The following is an 18,365-nucleotide window of genomic DNA, read 5'->3' as shown; positions in this document are numbered from 1 at the left end:
GGGCAGAGCTTGTAAACTGGCTGGCCTTGGGCCCAAGCCCATGGGTCCGATTGGGGCAGGGCATGATTTTGGCTCCCAGAGACTAACCAGCTTCCACCTGTTGAAATGCGTGGAAAGTGATTCCAATCCTTCCATCTTTCATTGTTGGAGCCCACAGCACAACTGCCAACCAAGATGTCCACAGGACCTGGGCAGGGGGCACAGGTGTGGACCAAGGAACATCACAGGCACGTGTCCTAATGGAGTGGCCCCTCCTCAGCTTCCTGTTGTCACAATGAGACTTGAGCCCAGTGTAGCCAGATCTTAACGGTTTTTCAAGTGAAGCCGGTAATTGCGATTTTTAGGTGACAAGCCCCTACATTTTAACCGTGGCAAATGAATTTTAAAAAGTTTTTAAAAATATCGCTTTGTAAAACACTTGAGGGCCAGATCTGACCCCCAATTTGTACCCCCAGCTCCAGAACAAAGCAAGCAGGAGACCCAGACATTATTATACAATTCTGTATTGAGCGACGTGTTTATTACAGAACGTGTTCCTTTTTTTTTTTTTTTTAATTTAAACAAAGTTCATCAATCTCTCATAGAAACGGTTTTGTGGGTTTTTGTTCTGTGTTTACCGTTATAGGACGTGAACCTGACAAAGTTGTTCACGGGTCTGCTAGCTTTAAGTACAACAGGATTTCCGCGTTCAAAAGACTATACTAAGTGCTTAATCAAATCCCGTCACACAAAAGCCAGATTTAGTCCTTTAACAACTGCAGTCTGCATGTAAGCCTGGATTTCAGTGTTGTGTGGGTTTCAACAGTAAAAAGTGGTGTGTCCCCCTTGGGTGCCTTAATTGGGACAGGGCAGCGGTGGCTAAAGGGAGATGTTTCACTTGTTCCAGATTTGATGACTCTGAAAATTGGTCACTGTTTCCTATTGTCAAAATACAAAAATACCTTCATCTGGATAAAAATGTATACAGTGGAAAACTCTTCAATGCATAGCCTGGGTGTATGGAAAAGGAGGTTTTTCCTGCAGGGTTTGCGTTGCTCTTCATTGACTGGTGTGGAGACTGCAGCCTGGGCTGGATGCATGAGAGTTGAGATTTCTGGAACGGCCCTCAACCGTCCCCTTCTGGTCACTGGATTTTGCTGGCCTGAGTTCCGAAATGTTCGCTGTATCCTTGAAACCCCCAGGCATTGGGTTGGCACCACTATGACCACCGTCATTCTTGATTTAGCTGCAAAGTCACCCAACTCAGCTTCCCCACAGAGTTTGAGAAAAATAAAAGAAACAGTAAAATAAAAATGGGGAGAGGAGTTCCTGCTGTGGTGCAATAGGATTGGTGTCTCTGCTGCGTCATGACGCAGGTTCGATCCTTGGTCTAGCACAGTGGGTCAGGTCGCCACACTGTGGCACAGGTTGCAATGGTGGCTCAGATCTGATCCCTGGCCTGGCAACTCCACACACCACGAGATGGCCCAAAAAATGAAAAAACAAAAAACCAGGAGAGAGTCAACAGCCACTATGGTGGCTGTTCCATTCAAATTGGGAACTCTCTCCCTAGAAACCAGGACAACAAAGATGCTGGAGGGAGGGCTTCTCTGAGTTGGGGTTTAAGTCTCCATTCCCCAAAACGTCATGTGTTAGAAGGCGGGAGGATGGACCTGGAGATTGGGATATGGTGGTCATGCTGTGGTCAATCAACCTTTTAGCTTCATTCTTCTTAAACTTGGAGGCGCAGACACCTTCCAGAAAGCACCAGTCAACTTGAGAAAGAAAATGGTGAGAAGGGGAGCTGGGATCTCTAGTTGAATGAATCTACTTTTTGGTGCCTGGTGCTGAGCTGGGTGCTTGTTAGATAACCAACGCTGCTGTTTTCTCAAAACATGAGGAGGGGAAGGTGGCAGCCACAGTCCTGCTCTGGAAAGCCAGTGGGGAAATTTCCTGTGTGTGGCCATGATTCAGGTTGGGGAATGGGGTCACTCTGGTTTAAGTGCCACCCTCCGATCACCTGCACCCCGCCCCCAATCTGGCTTTCCAAAGGATTCGGAAGCACATCTTGTCTACAGATGGATGAGATGGATGTCCAGCCCCCACGGTCCACAGGTTTCTGACTAGAGGGAGTGTAGCAGTTTGTCTTATGCCATGTTACATCTCGGGATGGTCAGCCACAGCCCACATCTCTATAGCATTTATAACGGCAGGGGACATTCTGTCATCATGGTTGCAAAACAGACCACCAGAATGAAACACATCCTCAACGGCATCAAGGTTTTCATTTAGAGTCTTTTGGACTTTCTTTGTTCAACACGGTCTCTGGAAGGGCAGTAGCAATGCACTGTGTCTCACAGACGTGGGAAAAAACCGCGGTTCAAAGGTTATCTAAATTTTGGTCAGTCTTAGAGTGTTTTGTGATGGCTTTGAACAAATTGTCTCCTTTTAATCTCATCTAGTGGCAAAAATGACACAACTTCAGTGTATACTTCGCAACAGTTGTGACAGCATCCTGATTTTATAACTCTCTGTAATATCAAAAGAGCATCGGCTGGGAATAAATTCCAAAGGATCCTTTATTAAAATATCTAAAAGAGGTCTATAAATATTTATTTATTTTTCTAAAAGAGTTTGGAGTTTCCAGGTGAAAACGTGGCGCCACTTTGCTTCTGCTGCTGCAGGAGGCCAGGGTGGAGAAGAGGGTGCCCCCTGGGGCAGGGATGCTGAAAAGAGGAGGCAGAGGCACCTGCCCCAACCTGCTCTCTCATTTCATAGAACTAGGATTACAACAAAAGACAAAAGGCATGACTCTGTTTCCATGCCGCCCTGTCTGGAGAGGAAGGGAGGGAAGGCGGCCCCCAGGTGTGCCCCTCGCCCGCACCTTAGAACTCCCACTCCAGGGCTTCCTCCCGATTAGCAGCCCTTTCTAGCCGGTAGATGATGCTGTTCAGGTTGGCCATCTTCTCGTGCCGCCGCTGCAAGTTGGGGTTCACCTTGGTGCTGGGGTGCAAGGCCCCGGCTGTGTCGGCAGTGGGGCTGGCACTCGGCACTTTGGCAGGGGTGGTGCCGGGCGGGGATGGGGAGATGGGGGCTGAAGAGGAGGGGACAGGTGACACGGACATCATGAGGCCTGGCGAGGAGGCAGCCGAAGGTGAGTTCAGTGACACCTCTAGGCTGCAGCGTGAGGACTCCGAGGCCGACTTGAAGCTTAGAGGGTCCGGGTGTAGCCGCTCCCCGCCCTCGCCCTCCTGGAGGGGCTGGAGCGAGGGGCAGGCTGAAGTGGTCCCGCCTGGAAGGAGGAGCCCTGGGGCTGCTTGTGGGAGTCCGCCATCACCCAGAGGGTCAGGAGGCACCTCTTTGGGGGAAACTTGGCCTTTGTCCGGCTCCCTTGAGTCCTGGCTGCCCACCTCTTCCTCAGCATCCTCAGTCTGTTCCTGCTTAATCCTCACCTGGGCCTTGTCCTGGGTGGGCAGGGTTGTGAAACTCTCCTTGGGACCCTCCTGAAGCTTCAGTTCCTTCACAGGGGGCTTCTGGTCCTCAGCTTCAGAGTCAGGACTCTGTGGGGTGGGGTCTGGGTGGGAGTGGCCTGACGGTAGGATGCCAGGACCCCCACTGGGTTCAAGGTCTGGTTCCTCTTGGGTCCCTTCCACCAACATCTCCCGGCGCATCCGGGACCTGAGGCAGAGACGTCGGTGAGCAAGGAGCTGGACAGACCAGCTAACCCTGGAGTCAAATCACATGAGCACCGTTTTGACCCCACCCACTTCCTGCGGCATCTCTAGGCACTAACTTTCTTCATGTGCAGCAACTTAGGCCTCTCAACAACCCTACAAGGTAGGTGCTATTATCCCCATTTCACAGAGAAGGAAACAAAGCTCAGAGATGAGTGAATGGCCCAGGTCACACATCCAGTAAGTGGCAGAGCCAGGACTTAAACTCAGGACTGTTGGATTCCAAAGCTCACAATCTAGACCAGTACAGTAGCCACTGGTCACATGTGGCTCTCTCATTGATAGAATTTTTTTATATTGATTATATGTTGAGATGGTTATATTTGTAAATGTACTATTGGATTAATTTCACCTGTTTTTTAAAAATTTTTATTTTATTAAAAAAAATTATTTTTTGGGGCCCCACCTAAGGCACATGGAGGTTCCCAGGCTAGGGGTCAAATGAGAGCTGCAGCTGCTGGCCTACACCTCAGCAACTCGGGATCCGAGCTGTGTCTGTGACCTACACCATAGCTCACGGCAACGCCGGATCCTTCACCCACTGAGTGAGGCCAGGGATCAAAGCTGGGTCCTCTTGGATGCTAGTCAGATTTGTTTCAGCTGAGCCATGACGGGAATGCCCACTTTTTTTTTTTTTTTAAATGTGGCTATTAGAAAATTTTATATTATATATATGACTTTCATTGTATTTCTGTCGGACAGTGCTATGCTATTTCTCAAAGCCAAAACCAGATTTAATTTGTGGCAATAATTTCCTGCTTCTCTCCTGGAGGGGCTCTTGGACGTCAGCCCAGAAGGGGAAACTGAGGCACACAGAGGCAGAGCTGGGACCAGAACCTGGGTACCCTCAATCCCAGCCCAGAAACCATTCTCTCTTCACTTCACTGCCAGCCCTGCTGTTGGCGGGAAACTTAGTCTTATAATGTTATGTTGTAGAGCAAGAAAGGCTAGGAATGGGTCCAACTCCCTGAATTAATTTCCTAATAGCATGAGGTCCCGAGAGGTCAATCACTCATCCAAGGCCATAGAGCAACAGAGCTTCCGCAGCATCCTCAATGCTGTAGCCTTTTGCCTATTTACATTAATACCTTTATATTAATAACATAGTACATGTTACCGATACATAAACTACATTTATAAATTTTAATTATAAACATAATAATGGCTACTTATCCTTTATCAGGTACTGGGCCTGGCACCTTTTGCAGATTATTTCATTTATTTTCCATAATAACCTTATAAGGGCGATACTAGCCTCACTTCCACTGACAAAGGTGACAAGGCTCAGAGAGGCACAGGGACTGCCACGGTCACAGAGCCAGCAAGCAGTGCAACTGGGCTCTGAACCCAGCTACACGCTCTGCCTCCCTGGCTCCCTGGCCAGGTGGGGGATGGGGCCTGGTCCTAACATCCTGAGCCTGGAGCCACTGTGAGGGGTGATCTGGTTCACTTCCTCAGTCCCTAAGCCCTCCACAAAGGTGGCCCTGCCCACCTTCCAGGAGACTCTGCCATCTCCTTCAGACCCCTCTAGAGGGAAGAGCTGCTGGGACCAGGGGGAGCACTTGTGGGACTTAAAGGTGTTTGGGGGTGGCTCAGTGCCTCAACCTCTGTCATCAGAGCTTCCAAACTTCATTAGATCAAGTATAAATGAGGCTGTCATTTACACCATAATAAAAATTCATCTTTTTTTTTTTTTTTTTCAATTCCTGACGCCCAAACCTACAGCAGGTCTTCCTTGGTCATTTTTTGCTCTCCATACATCCTAATATTCACCTTTTCTAGAGCTCACCGCAATTTGTAATGATATATTAATAGAAATACTCATTTAATAGTGACCTTCCCTTCTGCTCTATGAGACAGACCTTGTCTTGTTCCCTCTAGTTCTTGGAACACAGTAGGTGCTCAAATTATTTCTAATTTTCCTAAACTCTTTCCCCCCTTGTACTGTAAATTCCAGTTCAGTGCATTAGTCAGATGTATAATTGAAAGTGGTTTGACACCATAGGTATCCCCCTGTTCAAACTTAGGATTTACCAAGTGAACTAATGTATTCTCTTATTCTGAGAGTGGTTTCTTTTGGGAATGGCATTTCCTCTGCTTCTTCAAAATCCAGCTCAAATGCCACCTCTCTATCAAGTCTTTGCTGGGTAGAATTCCCTTTTCCTCCAGCCCCCTATTCCTTCCTGTTTGAACAGCATTTATTAGGTTGTCATGAAAGTATCTGGTTTGTGATGTTAAGCTTCCTAAGGGCAGGGATGATGGTTTTGAACACTTGTATCTCCAGACCCTGGCTCACTGTGCATACATGGCAAATATTTGGTGAATGAGTATGTTGGCTAAAATTAGAGGGTTCAGCTCCTGTGGGAAACAAGAGGAGAGGGTATGGCCCTATGTCCCCCTGGGAGGGAAGGAGGGCATGAGGCTTTAAGGACCTATGTCATTTGCTATTGGTAAGTTCTGGGTCAGAGCAAGATAATAAGCAGTATTGTACAATGTGCTTATGCCTGAAGTTTTTCATTTGATCCTCAATTCAGCACTGTGGGGTATTAACTTCCTTACTTATAAAACAGGGATGAGACTCAGAGAGGTACAGTGATTTGCCCAGTAACACACAGCCAAGGTGGGACCTGAACTCAGCTCTGTGCGACGCCCACGCATGGGCTGTGGAGAGAGGAGATTTCAGGTATCCTCCCTCTTCAAGGCTCCTCCTTTCTCTTCTCTCTTGGGGATCAAGAGACCCTCCTCTTTGGCACCACAGGGGCACCAGAGACATCTCTTGCTCAGGAGGCTTGGTGGGGAATGCCTCAGAGATGGTCAAGCCTTCCCTTTAGGGCTCTCAGGAAGCACTTCTGCAGTCTCCCTGGGAACTGCTGGACTCAGTCACGGGCCTGAGCCAGCCCTGGGACTAAACTCCCAGGCAGCGCAGCCCACTGCAGGTCAGCTTCTCCTAACTGGTGAGTGGGAGGAAGCAAAGCGGCTGTAGAAAAAGAAATCCCTGACTCCCCGAGGTGGGTGGAGCCTGAGGCACTGCCAGCAGGGTTTCCTTTAGCCTCAGGAGTGGGAGAGGCCAAGAACCCAAATCAGGGCTCTGATATGAGGCTCAGTGGGCAGTGAGGGTTCCTTAGGCCTGTGCCCCAAACACCATTCTCTGTCCCTTAATACAGGCAGACGCAGAGCAGGCTGGGTAAAGCTGTAATAAGCTAGTGACAATAACATCAACACCTACCACATACCATGACCCAGGTATTTCTGGTAAGTACGTTAGCCCATTGAATCCTCAGGACAACTATAGGAAGCAGATCCCATTATGGTTCCCATATGGTTATAGGTTATTTTTGTTTTTGCTTTTTAGGGCTGCACCCATGGCATATGGTAGTGCTCAGGCTAGGGGTTGAATGGGGGCTGCAGCTGCCGGCCTACACCACAGCCACAGCAACACTGGATCTGAGCCGCATCTTTGACCTACCTCACAGCTCATGGCAACACCGGATCCTTAAGCCACTGAACGAGGTCAAGGATCAAACCCGCAACCTCATGGGTCCTAGTTGGATTCATTTCCTCTGCGCCACGAGGGGAACTCCCCCACGTTATAGGTTAGAAGACCGAGGCTCAGGCAGGTGAAGTCCCTTGCCCAGGCCTTGCTGCTGGAAATGGTCGAGCTGGGATTTACATCCAGGCTTGGCTATATTATAACTCTAAACACCTAGCACCGCAGTCCCCCTCATCTCCCAGAGGCCACGCTGGGCTCCCTCCAGGCCCTGGGATGAGGAATGGGGTCTAGCTGAGACCCCTGCCCACCCTCCCAGGATCCCTACCTGTAGTTGTGGAACCAGTTGATGACGGTGTTGGTCTTGAGGTTGAGCTGGAAGGACAGGAGCTCGATGGTCTGCTGGGAGGGGTAGGGCTCCAGCTGGTAGGCCTTCCGCAGCGCCTCCTTCTCCTCCGGGGCCAGCACCACTCGGGGCTTCTTGATTTGCAGGAGGCTCAGGTCCTGAGGCTGCAGGCAGGGGCTGGGGCACTCGGAGCGGGTGGCTGGAGACTCACTGTCTGAGCTGGTGCTGATGAGGCCGTACCTGCGCTTCAGGTAGGCTGGGGCAGCGGGGGAGGGAGGCAGGGAGGGCTGAGAGGGGCCGACCAGAGGCCCAGCGCTACCCGAGCTGAACCCAGCATCAGCCGGCCATCCTGTCCTCGGAGCCCTTGGTCCCCCAGACGCAGGGACCCCGCCCAGTCTCAGCCTTTTCTCCTTCCTCTCTCTCCTGCCGCTTCCTCCTCATCCCTCCACCGAGACACCTGCCTGCCCACACCTGCCTCGAGTCTGGTCATCAGCACCCGATAACTGTTAACATCTGTAGCGGGTCTGGCTCACAGACAGGAAGGGCTCAAAAAAGGGAGCTCGGCAGCATTCTCTTGATTGTTAGTGTGTCCCTAAATTTCACTAGGTTCTGCTGGGGGTGGGGGCAGAACACTAATTTAATGTAATTTAATTTTCGCTTTTTTATGGCCGCACCTGCGGTATATGGAAATTCCAGGGCAAGGGGGTGAATCAAAACTACAGCTGCTGGCCTACACCACAGCCACAGCAAAATGGAATCTGAGCTCCATCTGTGACCAATGCCACAGCTCACAGCAACGCCAGATCCTTAACTCACTGAGTGAGGCCAGGGATTGAGCATAACATCCTCATGGATACTAGTCAGGTTCATTCATTACTGCTGAGCCACGACAGGAACTCCCAAGACAATTTTTTTTTGTCTTTTTTTGTCAGGGCTGCTTCCTGCAGCATATGGAGATTCCCAGACTAGGGGTCTAATCGGAGCTGTAGCCACCGGCCTATGCCACAGCCGCAGCAACATGGGATCCGAGCTGCGTCTGCAACCCACACCACAGCTCATGGCAACGCTGGATCCTTAACCCACTGAGGGATCGAACCCAAAAGCTCATGGTTCCTAGTCGGATTCGTTAACCACTGCGCCACGACGGGAACTCGAGGAACTCCCAAAACATTAAACATCCACTGTAACTGCCTGATGGATCTCAGTCTCAAATTGTCAAAATCTGGGGACAGGGGTGGGGGTGGCGGTGGGTGGGGAGGGGAGAAGTCCACTCAGAATGAAGGAAGTGAGGTATTAAAGTCTCATTTAATCCTCACAGCAATGTCCTGAGGTAGATGTCATGACTCTTACTTTCAGACGAAGTAGAATGAGGCACTGAGAGGGTATGTAACTTGCCCAAGGTCACACAGCCAGGAAGTGGCAGGTAAAGGTCTCAACTGTCCAGCTGTCTGATGCTAACAGCCCAGACTTGGCCCACCCGTGGGTCTCTAAGAGCCAGGCTTGACCCTGGGCCCTCATCATGAACTGCGTGGTGCCCTGGATGATAACTTTTCAACTCCTAGTATCTTATCTCCAATTTGACCCTGAGCTTTTTAAGATCCAGAATCCATGCATAGCATGAGACTGGGTGGACATGCAGCTGTTCAATGCCAGCTCACTTTTTCAGGGATATAAACTACTACTAGACAACACAGGAATATGCAGTATCTTGCCCACTTTCACAAGGGAGGATTCTTGTTTGCTGGGTTAGTTCTGTGCTGTTTAGAATCTGGGTAATGGGTAAAGGGAGTTATATAATAGGGAACTGAGCAGAGGATGGAGGGATCAGAGAGAAAAGGAGTTTTGGGGAATATGCAGATGAGGTTGGCAAAAGACTCTGGAGTAGCTATGGGTCTGTGGAAGTATGCTGAGAGAGATGGGGTATTGGAATTTTCAGGGCAAAAGTAGTAACAATTTTAATGGTTTGCAATTACATTCTGTGGGATTGCTATTTCTTGCAGCCCCATACCAGGCTGAGACTGGACCATTGGGACCCTGGGTTTATTTGGGGGTACCACTAGATATGGTTCCAATGGGAACACGTGAGGCCAGACCCAGAGTACCCAGTGCTCACCTTTCTTTTCCAGCTTCTTCATGTCCCTCAGCTTCTCCACATTGTGGGGGTCATTGAGCCACAGCTGCATGCGCACAAAGGGCTCCCGCCCCTTCAGGCTCAGCTTGTGCCAGGGTTTAGGCCGGGACAGTAGGTCAGACACAGAACCTTGCGTCAGCCCCAGGATGCTCTCCCCGAATAGCCGCTGCCCTGGGGACAGGGGAGGAGGGCAACCTGTTACCCAGGCTGGGCAGAGGTTCTCCCAGGAGAGACAAGAAACTGGCCAGAGACACAGGAGCACCCAAGGAATGTGTGCACTAACTCAGAAAGGAGGACCAGACACATGGGGGACCACACCCAGTGTGTACCTGGAGGAGACCTTTCTGCAAAATATGAGATGGGGTCAGACAGCTACCAACAAAAATGCTCTCATAATTTAGATGTTCTTCACTCTTGGGTGAGGCTGGTCCCTGAAACTGTTTGCAAACTTCATGTGTACAAGTTAATATCACCTTGTCAGAGAGTAATTTGACAGAATTTCACCATGCATATCCTCTGACCCAGCGATTCCATGGCCTGGGATTTAGTCTCCAGCTGTACTTGCCAAGGGCCCAAAAACACACATGGATGTAGTTTCAGAGGCAGCAGGAAATTGGGAACAAGCAAAATGCTCATCAGCTGGGTAAAAAATGTGAGGCATCTGTGGCCTGAAAGACTCTGCAACAGTGACAAAGAATGCAGGGGGTCTATTCATTCTTGTGTGGAAGCATGTCCACAAAACAGCACTAATTTTTCAATGAGCAAGCTGAAGGACAGCATGTGTATAATTTCATCTATCTAGAAAAAAGAAAAAAACAAGGTGAACATATATTCTCTTATGAGTTCAGAAAAGTGTCAAAAATACAGAAAAACTGGAGTGTGACTGGGAGGTGGGGGGAATTTTATTTATTTAAATTTTAACCCTTTTTCCTACACTGTTTGGTAGTTTAAAATAAGGATGTCTTATTTTTAGAAGAGAAACCATAGTGGAAAGTTGGGGTTTGTGTGCATCCCTCTGGGAGGGGGGCTGGACTCCCATCTGAGCCTTGGAGGAGTTTGTGATTCAAAAATAGTAAAGAATCCAGATTTTTCCTCTGTGACCTCAGCACTGGATCCAATTGTGTTCGTGTCTCACTGGTACTGGGATTAGCTAAGGCCTCCTGGAAGGAAGTTTTGAAAGGTGTGAGCTAAGCGTCACAGGTCCTAGCAGACCCGTACTGACCTCCCTTTTGTTCCACTCTAGAGACCCAGGTCAGAGTCAGATGCCTCCCAGAGGGTCTTGGGTGCGCCAGGGCAGATCGGCACCTGCGGCCTCGACCCTGGGGGCCTGGAGTCTCACTGCTGGCTCTTTCCTTGAGGCAGGTAGGAGCCAAGCAGGGTGGGAGGCAGCACCCCTGATTCCTGCCACCCTGTACCTAGGTTGTTGTCTGTGAGGACCTCTTTGACCCTCTTGGTGATGGAGTACGTGTCCAGCTCAGGAGACATGGCCACAATCTCCTGGATGCCCCCTGTGGTCTGGCTGCCCGAGTACATCTTTCCACCCAGTGAGGAACTGGAGCGGCCCTCCGGCTGCTGGTTCTCCTTGCTGCTCTCCAGCGCCAGGCTCAAGGGCTCCTGGGAGCTCTTCTCTGGCGGATCCGTGGGACTGGGGGGAGGGGATGGTGAGGACCTCGGTTCAGTGGGACTGGCTGTGGGCCACAGAGAGAGAGAGAGAGAGAGAGAGAGAGAGAGAGAGAGAGAGAGAGAGAGAGAGAGAGGGCCGTTACTACAATCTGGCATGGACATACAGGGTTTGGGCAGGCTTCTTTGTTAGGGCCAAGAATTGACAACGATCCAGTGTGCAACCACCACAGTAATACCGTAGGCAGGGACCATGATGGATATGAACACCAGCAGATGAAAGTTAGATGAGGACTATAGGATATTTACATAGTCCCAAAGCATCTCCCCACAAGAGACGTATTAATTACAAAGGGAAAAATGGTAACTTTACAGCAGTGCTATCTGGCAGACACCGCTTTAACCCAGTGGCCCAAGTGAGCATGGACAATCACAGGACAGATCAACGACTGGTGCCTCCTGACATGACGTACTGAGCAACTCGCAGTGTCACTTCTGTGCTCTTCCTGCCCAGAGTGCACAGCCTGAATCTCACTATGAGGAAGCATCAGACAAAGCTCAACTATGGCAACTGGCTATTAGTCTTCAAAAATGTCAAACTGTAAAACAAAGAGAAGCAGAAGAACTGTCCAAATTGAAGGAGACTAAAGAGACATGATGGGGAGTTCCCTTGGGGTGCAGTGGGTTAAGGATCTGGTGTTGTCACTGTAGTGGCTTGGGTTGCTGCTGTGGCTCAGGTTCGATACCTGGCCCCGGAACTTCCACATGCTGAGGACGTGGCCAAAAAAAAAAAAAAGAGAGAGAGACATAATGACTAAATACAAATAAAGTAATCCTGAATCTGATCCTGGACAGGGAAAAATAAAATTATATAAAGGTGATTATTGGGACAGTCAAGAAAACTTGAATACAGATGGTGGGTTACATAACAGTATTGAATTATTGTAAAATTTCTCATTCTTGGGAAACACGTGTTAAAGTATTCATGTATGTCTTCAATTAACTTCTCAAATAGTTGAGAGAGAAAGAGCACAAATATGGCAAAATTAGCAACTGGTCAATCTGTGTGTAGGGCATAGGGAGTTGGTTGTTCTATCGTTTCAATTTTTTGGTTAAAAAATAGGTTATATCAAAATTAAAAGTTAAGAAAAAAAAAAAAAAAGAGTTGGCAATGACCACAGTCTAACCACCAGAGATCAGCTAAATAAAATGTCGTTAAGTCCCTGCTGCAATTAAAAATAATGTAATAGGGAGTTCCCACTGTAGTTCAGTGGAAACGAATCTGACTAGTATCCATGAGGACACAGGTTTGATCCCTGACCTTGATCAGTGGGTTACGGATCTGGTGATGCCGTGAGCTGTGGTGCAGATCACAGGTGAGCCTTAGATCTGGCGTGGCTGTGGCTGTGGCCAGCAGCTACAGCTCCAATTGGACCCCTAGCCTGGGAACCTCCATGTGCTGTGGGTGCGGCCCTAAAAAGCAAAAAAAAAAAAAAAAAAAAGTAATAAAAAGATGTCCACATAAGATGAATGAGTTCTGGGGATCTGATACACAGAATGGTGACTGCAGCTAACAACCCTGTATTACATATTCGACAACTGCTGTGAGAGTGCAGCTTTAATATTCTCACTATAACAACCAAAGGGTAATTATATAAGGGGAAGGCTGTGTTAACTAGCCTTACTTTGGTACACATTTTGCAATAAATATGCTTGTCAAATCGTTATACTGTATGCCTTGAACTTAGTGTCATATACCAAATATATCTCAATAAAGCAGGAAAAAGAAAAAGATATCCACAGTTCATTGGTATGTTCAAAAGTGAGTTTCTCAAAAAAAAATTTTTTTTGGCCACACCCGTGGCATATGGAAAATCCTGAGCCAGGGATCAAACCTATGCCATAGCAGTAACCAGAACCAAAGCAGTGACATCGAATCCTTAACCTGCTGAGCCACCAGTGAATTCCAAAAAAGTGAGTTTTTAAATCCATTTTTCACTTGTCAAAAGATATTTTGTGTGAATGTATTTTAGAATACCACTTAGAGGATATTTTCAGGGGGATGACTTTGTCAAACCTCAGTTCCTGAATCTGTTAAATGGGGCCATAAAACAGGCAGGGCTCTGCTTGCAACTACCCTACCCAGGGCCATCGAGAGGACTCCATGAGATAATGGGGGTCACCTCTTGAGGAATCAGTCGCCCACTGGACTTTCCAGTGTGAGCTGAGCCTCCTGACAATCCAGGGAGGGCAGGGGACATGCCCGGGAGGTGCCCCTGATGGGGAGGGGCAGGTGGTGGAGGGTCTAGGAATCCCAAGTACCTTCCAGCAAAGCAGAAAAAGGTGCCTCTTCCACAAGGAATTTAACTGGTACCTGATGGAAATTTGTTAAGATAGACATAAAAATGTATGATAAAGAAGAAGTAAAGGAAGCCCATAACCATCCTGTAGTGGCTTTGATTCCACAAAGGACATCCTGAGTCTCTCTCTGCTCCAGATAGGTTTTTCCTTCCCTGTGGACAGTGAGTGGATCACTCTGATCAGACCACTCATGGACCAGAACCTTCAATGGCTCCCTACTGCCCCTTGCACAAGACATGTCTGCCTTGGGAGTTCCTGTCGTGGCTCAGCAGTTACTGAACCCTACCAGTATCCATGAGGACATGGGTTTGATCCCTGGCCCCGCTCAGTGGGTTAAGGATCCGACATTGCCATGAGATGTGGTGTTGGTCGAAGACTTGGCTTGGGTCCCTCATTGCTATGGCTGTGGTGTAGGCCAGCAGCTACAGCTTCGATTTGACCCCTGGCCTGGGGACCTCCATATGCTGCGGGTGCAGCCATAAAAAAAAGACAAAAAAAGGAGTTCCCGTCGTGGCGCAGTGGTTAACGAATCCGACTAGGAACCATGAGGTTGCGGGTTCCGTCCCTGCCCTTGCTCAGTGGGTTAACGATCCGGCGTTGCCGTGAGCTGTGGTGTAGGTTGCAGACGTGGCTCGGATCCCACGTTGCTGTGGCTCTGGCGTAGGCCGGTGGCTACAGCTCTGATTCGACCCCTAGCCTGGGAACCTCCATATGCCGCGGGAGTGGCCCAAAGAAATAGCAAAAAGACAAACAAAACAAAAGAAAACAAAACTAAACAAAAAAAAGAGTAAAAGAAACATCTGCCTCCTGTTGGTGTTTAAGGCTCTGCACTCTCTTGTCCCTGCCCAGCCCACAGACCTGGAGCTACTCACAGTCCCCCAGTCACCTCTCTCCCCACAGACCTCCTAGGCCCTTCTAAACCTCTATGCCTTTGTTTAGACCGGTCCTCCTGTTCTGAAGGCCTTCCTCCCAACCTTGAATTCCTATGCATCCTTCAAGACCCGGTCTCAAATGCCCCTTTGATCATGTGCATTTAGACCTCTGGGGTCTAACAGCACTGGACTACACACTATCATACTTCACGGTAATTTCCTGCTTATGATAAGTCTTTTCCTTACTAGACAGGGCATTGATAATGATGATGAGGAGGACAATAACTCATGAAGCTTCTTTTCACTGAGGACTTACTACATGCCCTGCATATGGCTACGTGTTTTACGAGTCACCCTCATAACAACCCTAGGAGGCAGGAATGATAGCATCTCATTTTACAGATAAGGAAACCGAGGCCCAGAGAGGTCAGGCAATACGTCAGGGTCACGGAGTGGCTAGAGGCAAAACCAGGACTTGACCTCAGGTCTGCTTACATCCAACGTGGTCCTCTCATCTGCCAAATACCAGCCCCTGGAAAGCAGGGACCACATGCTAGCCTCAGAGCCTGGGGAGGCGGGAGGTGCTGTTGAATGAATAAATTTCGGTCAGGACCCCTGATTACCCCTGAAAGGTGCAAAGTGAAGCCTCAGAGTTCTGGGTAGTGGCACAGGCCTGTGTGGCTGGAAGGCCATGTCTGGGGTCATGAGGACCCTACGATCTCTCCTGCCCCCAACATGTCTAGTGCTGGCCATCCAGGTGGCATCTGTGTGATGCTGGAGCCGACATGGAAACCTCCCCCTAAAACTGTCACCAGCAGAGATGAAAACCTGGTGGGGAAAGACCAGCCTGGAAAAGTGAGAGGCTGTTTCAAGTGTCAACCCCCCACTGCCGGCAGGGGAGTGGGTTGGGCTTAGCTGGAGGAGAATGGAGTATTTCTGAAGGTATCTGCTTCTTGGAAAACCATCTATACTTTTGTCCTCATCTAAGGGGCTAGATTTCTAGCCAGAGAGGGAGTGGGATGAAGAGATGGAGATAAATCCAGATGCTGAGCCTGGAACCAGCATCCCCTGCCACTGTTACCCTCTCCCCAACCCAAGACAGAACACTGACTTGGAGGACCTTTTCTGAAAAAGTTATTGAAAGATTCAGAAATCCACTCTATCAGGAGGAACAAACTAAAAGGGCCAGGAGGCCAGATGTGAAGAGTCAGGTTGGCTGGGGTTGGGTCCCGCTGCCTGGGACGGGGCCTGAGTGGGGTGTTGGACAGGGGTGTGGGAAGGGGGCTGGGGAAAAGCGGGAAGAGCAGGATGACCAACTGGTTTGCCTGGGACTTTCCTGGTTTTAGGACAGAAAGTCCCAAGTCCTGGGTATCCTCTCAGTCCTGGGAAAACTGGATGGTTGGTCATGATAGAAACAGTGAGGGAGAGATGGAAGGAGAGACGGAGTGACAGGGAGAGAGGCAGTGCGGGAGAGACAGAGTGAACAGAGGTAGAAGATACAGCGAGAAAGAGGGATGGGGAAGAGGGAGACAGATGGAGGAGATGAGACACAGAGACACAGCTGGAAAGACAAGGGGGCAGGGAGAGAGAGACAATGACGGGGAGAGAGAGACGGAGGGATCGTGTGCGGGGAGCGGGGCTTCCTCAACTGCCCGAGAATTCTGAGAAGCCTCAGACACGGTGCCTGGAATACTGATGTCAACTACTGTGGGCATCTCTAACGAGGCTGGTTAATTAAACCAGGATCTGTGGCAGGCAGCCAGCACAGGGGAGGGCATGCTTTAGAATCCTTCCCTGACACCTGGCTCACTCCAGCTCCCTAAAGCAGGAGCTCCAGCACTAGTCCCTGCCCTGGTGGCTGGTGTGGGGGACGTGATGGATAAAAGGGGGACTAAGGAGTTCCCGTCGTGGCTCAGTGGTAATGAACCCGACCAGTATCCATGAGGATGTGGGTTCCATCCCTGGCCTCGATCAGTGAGTTAAGGATCCAGTGTTGCCGTGAGCTGTGGTGTAGGTCACAGACACAGCTCGGATCCTGAGTTGCTGTGGCTCTGGCGTAGGCCGGCAACTGCAGCTCTGATTTGACCCCTAGGCTGGGAACCTCCACTGCAGGAGCAGCCCTAAAAAGGCAAAAAAAAAAAAAAAAAAAGGGAGGGACTGAGACAGGTCCAGACCCACCCCCATGGCCAGACAAGGTAGGACTTTGTAGGCAATGGGTCATTCTCCTGTTTCTAAGCTGTGTGGGCCTTAGTTAGATCAGCCACCATGACTCCCCGCCCAGGGCCAGCAGCTGCCTCTCACATTTCTGTCTCCACAAACCTGGGGTCCTGGCTTCCTGATCTGTGGGTGAGCAGGGGACAAGCTGTCCACTCTCATCTGCATTCCCCTCCCCTTCCCTCCCAAACCAGGTATGATCCTGTCTCCTAGTTTTTGCTTGTGCTGTTTCCTCCACCAGGCACACCATTCTTGATCATCTGTGTCTAACTCTATCCCTGCCTCAAAGCCTTCCACAACAAATAAATTAAAAACAAAACAATTATACATTGGAAAATGCCAGAAAAAATTATGAGGTACCACTTCAAATTCACTAAGATGTAAAATGGAAAACAGCAAGTGTTGGCAAGGATGTGGAGAAAAAGGAACCACCACATGTTGCTGATGGAATGTTAAAATGCTGTAATTGCTATGGAAAATGGTTTGGTAATTCCTCAGTAAGTTGAATACAGAATTACCATATGACCCAGCAATTCCACTCCTAAAAGTAGAACCCAAGAAATCAAAAACTTGTGTTCAAAACCATGTCCATGAATGTTCACAGCAGCATTATTCAAAATGGCCAAAAAGTGGCTTATCCTGCCAGTGGAATATTATTTAGCCATAAAGAGAAGTGATGTTCTGACACACGCTACAGCATAATCTCCAAAACATGCCAAGTGAAAGAAGCCAGACACATATTATTTTGAGTCCACTGAAATGACATACCCAGAACAGTTAAATCCATAGAGTCAGAAAGCAGGCTGGTCGTTAGGGGCTTTGGGGGACGAGGGAGTGGGCATGACCTCTAATGGGTACGAGTTTCCTTCTGGGGTGATGAAAATGTCCTGGGATTAGATAAAGCTGATGGTTGTAACAACACAGTGAATGTACAAAATGCCACTGAATTGTACCCTTAAAAAAAATGGCTGGGAGTTCCCACTGTGGCACAACAGGATCGGTGGCATCTCTGCAGCACCAGGACGTGGGTTCAACCCCCAGCTTGTCACAGTGGGTTACAGATCCAGTGTTGCTGCAGCTGTGGGGCAACTGCTAGAGCTTTGGAGCAACTGTAGCTTGGATCTGATCCTTGGCCTGGGAACTCCATGTGCCGTGGGGTGGCCAAAAAAGAAAAAAAGGCTAACATGGTAAATTTTGTTTATGATTTTTACCACAAATGAAAAAAAATTAATTAAAATACAACACAACACCAGAAAAATTAAAAAAAAAAAAAAAAAGGACTTGGGACTCTTTCACAAGTAGGCAGGGGAGCCTGACGGCTAATGGGGCTTGTGCTCTAATCCTGGCTCTGCCACTAACTTGCCAGTGACCCCGGGCAAATCATTGTGCTATTCAGACCCTCGATTTCTTCTTCTGTAAAAGTGAAGGACAAATAGTCACTCTGGTCAAGACTGACGTGAGGATTCAAGAAGAAAAAAGCACTGCAAGTAGTTAATACTGTGACAAGTGACCACCATCATTAAAACAGTTGCAGTAGTCCTCAATTATATCGTAAAATATTTCAAAGCCATAGGAATATACAGAAAAGAAAATGTCAGTTTTCTTTCCCTTCTCTGGGCTC

General features: G+C 48.9%; 1 protein-coding gene across 3 annotated transcripts in view; it reads right to left on the bottom strand.

Annotated features, from left to right (window-relative positions):
* Window positions 1-487: 487 nt before the first annotated feature.
* CUX2 (cut like homeobox 2) overlaps window positions 488-18,365 on the bottom strand; it is a 275,020-nt gene continuing 257,142 nt past the window's right edge. For 2 of the 3 annotated variants that reach the window (XM_047760177.1, XM_047760178.1), the window contains exons 19-22: window positions 11,093-11,365; window positions 9,660-9,848; window positions 7,529-7,802; window positions 488-3,657 (exon numbers count right to left, since the gene is read on the bottom strand). In XM_047760177.1, the coding sequence (XP_047616133.1) occupies window positions 2,865-3,657; window positions 7,529-7,802; window positions 9,660-9,848; window positions 11,093-11,365 (1,529 nt within the window). In that variant the 3' untranslated portion in view covers window positions 488-2,864. The remainder of the gene's footprint in view (window positions 3,658-7,528; window positions 7,803-9,659; window positions 9,849-11,092; window positions 11,366-18,365) is intronic. The other variant, XM_047760179.1, reaches the window with a different exon arrangement.

Source organism: Phacochoerus africanus, chromosome 15 (assembly GCF_016906955.1).
Source record: "Phacochoerus africanus isolate WHEZ1 chromosome 15, ROS_Pafr_v1, whole genome shotgun sequence".
In the NCBI taxonomy this organism is placed as follows: Eukaryota; Metazoa; Chordata; class Mammalia; order Artiodactyla; family Suidae; genus Phacochoerus; species Phacochoerus africanus.
This window is presented reverse-complemented; position numbering and strand designations above follow the sequence as displayed.